The following is a 9,497-nucleotide window of genomic DNA, read 5'->3' as shown; positions in this document are numbered from 1 at the left end:
TAATAAATTTGACAACATAGATGAAATGGCAGTTGGGGGACTCCTCAGGCAAAATTACTGAGGCAAGAAGAAATAGAAAATTGGGGGCAGCGGCGGAATAGGCCGGGGCAAGTCGCACTCGCTGCCTTCTACCCTGAAGAGAGACGCGGGGGGAGGCGGGTGTGGAGAGCGGCTCTGCGCTCTCCCCATCGCTCCACTCACGCCCCAGTGTAATGAGGGTCACCCCCTCCCCCCAGCCAGCCCAGGATGGGGCGTGGGGCACGGTTGATGCTGGCCCAGGATGGATCAGACCTGTGAACTACCTAGAAGAAATTGTCTGCTGCCCTTTTCCAATCCACTGAATTTAGATGCCCCTGAAGACAAGGACAGCCCTTTCGGTGATGGTGAATCCAATTATTCTGAGCCACTTCATAGGTGTACTATGCAGTTACATACTGCCAGTGAAAAATCCCCAAATGCTTATGGACAAGATTCTCCATCTTGTTACATTCCACTGCGGAGACTACAGGATTTGGCCTCCGTGATCAATGTAGAGTATCTAAATGGGTCTGCTGATGGATCAGAATCCTTTCAGACCCTGAAAAAAGTGATTCAAGAGCTCAGTCGCCAATTGTTTGCACTTCCCTGAGTCCTGGTGGTCCAACAGCACTTGCTATGAAACAGGAACCCTCTTGTAATAACTCCCCTGAACTCCAGATAAAAGTAACAAAGACTATCAAGAATGGCTTTCTGCACTTTGAGAATTTTACTTGTCTGGATGATGCAGATGTAGATTCTGAAATGGACCCAGAACAGCCAGGCACAGAGGATGAGAGTATAGAGGAGATCTTTGAGGAAACGCAGACCAATGCCACCTGCAATTATGAGCCTAAATCAGAGAATGGTGTAGACGTGGCCAGGGGAAATGAACAAGACAGCACACCAGACAGTAGACACGGTGCAGTCAAATCACCATTCTTGCCATTAGCTCTTCAAACTGAAACACAGAAAAGTAAGCGAAGAAATGAAGTGGACGGCAGCAATGAAAAAGCAGCCCTTCTCCCAGCTCCCCTTTCACTAGGAGATATAACCATTACCATAGAAGAGCAGTTAAACTCAATAAATTTATCTTTTCAGGATGATCCAGACTCCAGTACCAGTACATTAGGAAACATGCTAGAATTACCTGGAACTTCATCATCATCTACTTCACAAGAATTGCCATTTGTAAGCAGTTTTTGGTACAACTTAAATATATACATAAATGTATATATACAGGCAACTTAAAGCGAAACTATAAAAACCAATTATAACTAATTGGTTTTTGGTTGTTTATCAGTTCACAGATGAAAGCCTACTGCTAATGATAAGCTCTTTGGGGAAATTTTACTTTGATTAAAAAAATTTTCCTCTATTGTATGAGTTTGGTTCTTTTTTGATTCTTCCCAGTTAACTCTCCATTGAGGACTGGCTAAGAGTTAAACTCTTAAGGGCATTTGATTGAGTTCAGATTTAAATGTTCAAGATGGAGGTATACATTTGTTTAGCTTTTTCTTTTTTAAGTGGGCTCGGCTTTGGTTTGCCGGTATTACAGGTACAGGTGAACCAGTTAATTACCTGGAGTCCTGTTTCTGCGTAAGGCATGGCTTATATTTTTAGTTGATGGGGTGACTTTTTGCTGCAGGTTGAAATGCATTGTGGGTAAACATTCAGAGTAGCTAAGATGAGAAGGCCTTCTTGGACATCAGTCAGAATTTAAATTAGGCTAATTTTCCTGAACTACGTATTGTACAGAATCCTATGCTTCAGGTAACTGCCACCATCAGAGTAGGCTCTTGAACCTTTCCTAGTTTTAAATTTTGAAGTGTATATAAATGTGTGGTATGGGTGTATGTGTATAGAAATGGAAAAAAATGTAATTTGAGTTACCCAATAGTGCTACATACTACTGTTAGATTGTGGTAAATGATAAAGTTTTTAAAAAGTTGGATCTTATGCAGAATTTTTTGACTATTCCTAGTTGGCTAAATGATCAGTTAACTTTCTTAGCCTCAGTTTAATCACCTTTAAAATCTGATTGTTTTAACTTGATTGTTACAAGATTCCTTTCAGCTTTAAATATTTGATTCTGATTTTGTTTCTGTCCAGACACATTGTCATGGTCACCTGTAATGTCACCAAAGAGGATACCATTTCCTCCCAACATACCTCTGAAATATTATGTAAAGATTTAATCAGAGAAAATTTTATGGTGTGTGTTGATAGTTTTGAGTGCATTAAACATTCATTTTACTGTAAAAAAGAAATAGAAAATTGGAATCAAACACTATAAATTAAAATAGTCATCAAAAGCTCTCTACCTAAACACACACATACACACACACACACACACACACACACGCACAAGTACATTTTACCAAACTTTCAAGGAATGAACAGTCACTATCATCAAAGATGTTCCAGAAAATTTTTAAAGGTTAAAAACTCCCTAACTCATTTTATGAAGCATATAGGAACCAGGTTCCAAAACTGGATAAGAAGTACAACAAAGCATCTTCTATACCAGTAAGATCCAGCTGAAAAAATAATATACTATTTACAATAGCCAAAAAGCAATACGGGAATCTAAGAATTAACCTAAGAAAAAAGAACTTCACCAAGAAAAAATTTAAACTCTATTAAATAACAAATGAATTTGCATAAATGAAAAGACATGCCATGTTCATGGATGGGAAAATGCAAAATTATAAAGAAGTAATTCTCCCCCAAAACTAGGTATCTAATATAATCTCAGTAGTACTTTCAAAATATTTTAAGATACTAAAAGTTATATAGAATAAAGGTCTATAAGTAGTAAAGCAATTTTGAAACTAATGAATAAATGGCAAGAGGGAAGCATGAGAGGAGAGAAGTAGGAGAGGCCTCACTATATCAGATATTAAGTTTATAATATAAAGCTGTAACAACACTATCAACAGATGAATGGATAAAGATGATGTTGTATATATACATACAATGGAATATTAGCCATAAAAAAGAATGAAATAATGCCATTTGCAGCAACATGGATGGCCCTAGAGATTATCACACTAAGTGAAGTCAGACAAAGACAAATATCATATGATATCACTTATATGTGGAATCTAAAAAAAATGATACAAATGAACTTATTTACACAACAGAAACAGACTCACAGACATAGAAAACAAACTTAAGGTTACCAAAGAGGGAAGCAGGGGAGGGATAAATTGGGAGTTTGGGATTAACAGATACACACTACTATATATAAAATAGATAAGCAACAAGGACCTGCTGTATGGCACAGGGAACTATATTCAATATATTGTAACAACCCATAATGGAGAAGGATCTGAAAAAGAATAGATATATGTGTGTGTGTGTGTGTGTGTGTGTGTATATATATATATATATATATATATTTAGTTATATATATAACTGAATCACTCTGCTGTATACCTGAAACTATCACAACATTGTAAATCAACTATACATCAATAAAAATAATAAAAAATAAAGTTGTAACAATAAATATATTGATACACTGAAAAACAAAACTCAGTGAAGGTAGACTGGAAACAGTGGGATCAGTTGCAATCTTGGATGATTACAAAAGTGCAGGCAGAGAATGGTGAGGCTTGGCATTATCCTGGTGGAAGAGCAGTGGGAACAGCACAGCAGGGGTGGCTACGAGGTATATGTCATAAAAATGTCAGGAGGGATTTCTGACTGGATGGATATGGGGGTTAAGGAAAAGAGAAGATCGGGTTGTGTGACAGGAGTTGAGCCTGGCTAGATAGACCAGGGATAGACTGTGTAGATCCTTTATAGTAAGTTAATCTCAGAAAGGTTAAGTTTAGGGGCAGCAGAGAGAATGATGAACCAGAATAGAGGGAGAACAGTTAGGCTAACTGGAGAAACACCCATGAAACTGTTTCAATATTCAGGTTGAAGGACTGAACTAAGACAGTGGGAATTGGGAGGGGAAGGGGGAATTCGAGACAGGAGATATTTAAAATGTTGAATCTGAGTGACTTGGTAGATTAGCTGAAAGTGGATGGTGAGGGAAGGGGGTGGTTCAAGGAAACTGAGTTGTCTAGCTTTGTTAGGAGGTAAGTGGCAGCAGCATTAACCAAGATAGGAAATTCGAGGCGCACTGTTTTTGCTAGAAATTAATCTAATTTTGAACATGTAAGTACGGATGCTTCCAATTACACATGTCCAGTGGGTAATTAGAAATGTAGGTTAGGGCTAAGCATATAGAATTGAGAACCACCAGAGTTTGGGAATGTAACTGAAGCCATATGCCTAAGATTTCACAGAAAATCAATATGGAAGGTAAATGTCAGGTGATCGAGTTCTCCAGGAGTCTGTGGTCTAAAGGCAGAAATTAGTTCTGCCTTTCAGAGGTGCAGGGAATGCTGGGAAAAGTGAGAGTCACATTTGGCGACTGTCAGATCACATCTGCTCTCTGTGGTGTGTTTTCCTCACTGACTGACAATCAGACACAAAAAATATATGCAACACATCAAACAGACAAATCCACTCTGCATGGATCTGCCTAAATATTTAGATGCAGCCAGGAAATGACAGAAATTATTAAGAAATTGAAATTCCAATCACTAAAGGTGATCAGTGAAAGAGAAAACATCTCTCGTTCCATCTCGACTGATGATCTCATTCATCATCAGACCAGTGGTTGATTTGTCACATCGAGAATGGGGAAAGGACAGTTCAACAAATGTGGAAGGTCCTCTATTTAACTGATTGTTTATACCTCATCCCTTAATTCTCCTTTGGTGAATTTTCTTCTTATGACGTCCCAACACGAAAGGGTAGACTGAGGAAGTGAGCAAAGGGCAGGGCATAGGTAGGGTTAAAAGGATACTAAATTTGGCATCAGAAGATTGAGCTCAAGTTCCAGCTCCGCCGGTTCCTACATGTGAGACCCAGGCTCCCCGAACCTGTTCTTATCTATAACATAAGACTATTAATTCCTGACATACCTACCTCACAGGGCACATGAGAGTCAAGAGCTAATGGATGCCAATTTTCGAATTGCATTCTTCTGGGTTCCAGGCTTCCTCAGTGGTCCCTCAGAAGCCACAACTCCAGGGCGGAGGGAGGGGAGGAATTATCCACATGGGCAGGGCTCTGATGTCTTCTGGTCTGGCTACACCACAGCAGCTCCACTTTTATCTGCTTTATATCATGAGGTGGCAAAGGAGATTTTGTTTGAGACTATGTATCTACGGCTAAAAACATCCTTGAAACTCACTCATACATATGAAAGGTCCACACATAAACATGAACTATTATCATTAGAGTGGAAATTCACTGCCCTGGATAAATGTTGGATGAAAAAGAACATGTATCTGAAATTAGCTTTTCGGATTATCTGTGCTCTGCAATTCTGGTATCCTCTCTTGAACTTCATTATCAGATAATTAAGAGTTCCCTGTGAGTGAATTTTTATTATAATAATTATAACTTGGCTCCTAGTACTACCCTGAATTACATCTCCTATAACAACCCTGACTTATTTATCTTGATTACATCTGTGGCTGGGGTGCTGAGCAGCTGGGCGAGGACTGTTACCATCTTCCATTTTCCTGGTTTAATCACGATTCCCCTTCCTGCAGCCCAGGAACTGTTAGGAAGAGGCAGGGTCCCGACGTTTCCCCACTGCAGAGACACCATTCATGAGAGCAAACTGCCCCCCACCGCCCAGAGTTCCTGCGAGAGAACTCAGTTTCCCTCCAGGTTTCGGCACATTATTGCACACCATTAGACAAGGCACTATCACAAGGGAGGGTACCAAGGTTGAGAATCAGAGCTTAGGTTTTCTGCAGGCAGATCATTGATGACTTCCCTCTGGTGTGTCTTAATAGGATTCCCAGGAGCTCAGGCTCTGAATGGTCTGTAGTGCTGATCTGCTGAAGAAAGGGAAATGGGTTAACAAAGGAAAAATTTCAGAGCTGCTCTAGTTTTCAAAAGAGCGGCATAAATCCTGATCGGGTTAGTGACCATGGAAGCCGGAGGTAGTTAATTATTATTCATGGGTAAGAATATCAAGTTACCCATAAGTCCCTCCTTTTCAGCAATAACATCCAAGAAACACCAGTCAGAAATAAAGGGAACATTTAATTTAAGAAAGCTCTTAAATTCTTAATTATCTTAGCCTCTGAAGACGGCAGGCCTTTCTCGAGGCAGTAGCTTTTGTAGTCAACTTTTTCAAAAATCTGCTTCCACCTCCTCAGGGATGTGTCACACAGCAGCTTGTTCTCTTCAAGTGTTGCTTTCTCTAATGCCACCCGGACATCCAGCCAGGACACCAGGAGGAAGCATTGCAGGGTTTTTTCCATTTCTTCTCAACCAGAGAAAAGGGAGGATTGGAATAGTGTTTCCTAAAGTCATATTCAAGGCCTAGGTGGCCTCTGTCACAGTAGGAAAATGACAAAAGTTTTGGGTCTCTAAATGGGAAGCAAGGAGATCTTATGGAGGCTGAAGGGAAATTCCAGAATCCTTCACTGGCACCAAGCTGGAGTAGGAAAGAGACGCAGAGCCCTGTTGGCCCCTAGAAGAGCCATAGCATCCCAGCTCCCATCAGCTTGTTTCATAGAGGTGAGAACAATGATAACTAAAGGGTAGGGAGCAAAGAATATGGTCTACATGTCGGAATTCATTTGGGAACTTCCAGAACCTTACCAGGAACCGCTGATTTCTTCCTCAGATAACAGAAGAACACAGGAATTGCCATATGAGCCCCAAACATGATCCACCCAGCCTAGAAGTTGCTTTATCATGAAAACTCCAGAGGTATATTCGGGGAAGACATGCTGGCCCCAAAGCCTCAAATCCCAAATGTTTTCAGTGTCCAGCATGAGCATCTCTAAGAGCAAAGTCTCCGTAATTCAGAAGAGCTCTTCTGCAGTGTGGGCCGAGGAGAAGAAAAGGAAGCGGGGAAGAAAACCAGTCTTTGGGGAAAATCTATTTCGTACAAGGCTCTCTGATATGTGTCTTTACACTGAGCACCTTTAAGGCTCCCAACAACCTTATGAATTATGTATTCCTAATACCAATGTTTTAAATGAGGGACATGAGAATTGGAAAGGTCAGGCACTGTGTCCAAGGTCACATCAGTAATACAGGGTAGAACGGAATTTCTCTCTCTCATCCATTTCATTCAATTAACTAACTGCTAAATCCTATTGGTTCTGCTGCTTAACTGAGTCTCAGATCAGTCTCTGGTCTGACTGACCGGTCTTATTACTGTGAGTCTAGTTCAGTCTGGACCATTGCAATGACCACTTAACTGGTCTCCCTACTTGTCTCAATACCCCTGTCCCCACCTCTAGGCTCCCACGTCACCCTCCACTAGCCATACTTTCCCTTCTAAAATACAGAGCTGATCCTATTACTCTATGCTTAGAAACCTTCCATGACTCTGACATCTACATGATAAAGACCAAACTCCTCTGTGTGACTTACGAGGCCCCCCATGGCCCAATCCTGCAAGCTCCTCCAGTCTCTTCTCTGGCCACACCTATTCTAACCTTAGACTCCACATACGTTAAATTCTCTTGCAATTCTCCAACATGCTGTTTCATGTCATGGGACGTGTCCCTGAACTAGGATACCCTTACCACCTACCCTAGACTGTCTTGGTAAAGTCTATTTTCTCCTTTAAGTGCCAACTCGGAACATCACTTCCTTTGTGAAGCCCTGATACTCACAGGCTTAGATGCTCTTCCTCCAGGGCAGTAACTTATAAACAGGTCCTTTATAGCAGTGATGACGTTATATCATAATTGGCTTTTTAAGTATATGTCTGTATCCTCACTAGACTGAGCTTTTTGTGGACAGGGATTGTGTCTCTTCATCCATTTACCTCTTGTATTTAACAGTGTCTTGCCCCGAGTAGGCACTAAATAAGAACTTGTCAAATAAAATGAATTGATTGATTAATGAGGGGAATTTTTAAAAACTCAGAGTGAAAAAAATGAATAGATGAAATTTAAAAAAAACAGGTTATCTGACTCAAAGCTGCACTATAAAGGAATTTTGAATCATTACTAAAATATTAGATTTCTTTTGTAAACACAGAAGGAACAAGAAAAATAACTATAGAATAAACTTGATATGTAAAATTTGAATTTAAAATAGACAAGGTAACATTATTATTCATTTCAATTTGCAAAGAGTATACACAGAACTGTGATAAATTATATCATGTAATATTTCATAGTTTTCAAAGGATACTTATATAGTCTGCTTCATTTGAACTTAATGGCAACCCATGGGGTAAAACAGAGGAGGTATTTACTATCACCATTTTTCATGTGAGGAAACTAAGGATCAAAGAAGAACTAAAGACACACCCAAAGTCATACAGAGGCAGAGAGAGAACAGAACCCAAGAATTCTGAACGCAAGTTTAGAATTCCTCCCTCCCTACGGGTGACCTCTGATAGCAGGCTTTGATCATTTGACTGACAGTGAAAATGTACCATGATTTTCCAGTTTCCTGTTCTGACAGACTTCTTTAATCCCTTTCAGACAATAGGCAGTTGGGTCCCATGCCCCTCAAGACCCAAGGCAGGTAAATTCCTTCAGGGTCAAGATTCTACTCCCTTAATCTTCCTAGCAAACAATTGGCACTGTGATTGATTCGGTGATCTCATTGTCTCAAGCTTTAGAGTCACCTTTCTGAAGACTGTGGCCAGAGAGGGTACAGGCAGGGCAAGGACAGAGCAAGGGTGGGAACAGAGAGCAGAGATGTAGTGAAGGGATATAGAAGGAGGCAGACAGACCTAGGGTGTACAAATTCTGCCTCTACCTACTCACTTTTCCATATAGATGTCCAGTTATTCCAGCATCATCCAGTGAAAACACTTTTCTTTCCTCAATGGACTATTAATAGTGCCTTTGACTGTATAAATGGTCTATTCTTGGGTACTCTAGTTGGCTCTACTGATTTATTTTTCTTTCCTAATAGTACTCTGTCTTGATAGTGTAACTTTACTGTAAGTATTGAAGCCAGTGTAAGTCCTTAAACTTTGTTCTTTTTCCGCAATTCTTTGGGCAATCTTTGTATATAGATGTGAGAGTTTGAGAATTTCTACAAAAAATCTTGGTGGTATTATGATTGGAATTGCTCTGAATTGATAGATCAATATGGGGAGAATTGATATCTTAACAATATTGAGTCTTCCAATCCTTAAACATGGTACAGCTATCGATTTTTTTAGGTCCTTTAAAATTTCTCTTTTGTAGTTTCCAGTGCAGAAATCTGACACATCTTTCGTTAAATTTACTCCTAAGTATTATATGTTTTTGCTCTTATCGAAAATGGAGTTAGAGGTTTTTAATTTTTTTCATTTTTCAGTTCTACCTACTGAGAGCAAATGTGAATTTACCTTGGGGTTAATAAAGCTTAACCTCAGAGTTCTCCCTTGTGAAGATCCTTTGCAAGATCTTTGGAAGTACCCTAGCAGTTTT

The 9,497-nt window shown here is 39.8% G+C and overlaps 1 protein-coding gene across 1 annotated transcript; it reads left to right on the top strand.

The window, feature by feature from the left end:
- The first annotated feature begins 218 nt into the window (after window positions 1–218).
- LOC132516003 (histone-lysine N-methyltransferase, H3 lysine-36 specific-like) lies at window positions 219–1,266 on the top strand. Its single transcript, XM_060142385.1, is given in 2 exon segments — window positions 219–569; window positions 572–1,266. Coding segments are annotated over 2 exon segments (984 nt in total). The 5' UTR covers window positions 219–280.
- The last annotated feature ends 8,231 nt before the right edge of the window (window positions 1,267–9,497 follow it).

Source organism: Lagenorhynchus albirostris, chromosome 2, assembly GCF_949774975.1.
Source record: "Lagenorhynchus albirostris chromosome 2, mLagAlb1.1, whole genome shotgun sequence".
In the NCBI taxonomy this organism is placed as follows: domain Eukaryota; kingdom Metazoa; phylum Chordata; class Mammalia; order Artiodactyla; family Delphinidae; genus Lagenorhynchus; species Lagenorhynchus albirostris.
The sequence above is the reverse complement of the archived record's forward strand: the minus strand, read 5'-3'. Positions and strand labels throughout refer to the sequence as shown.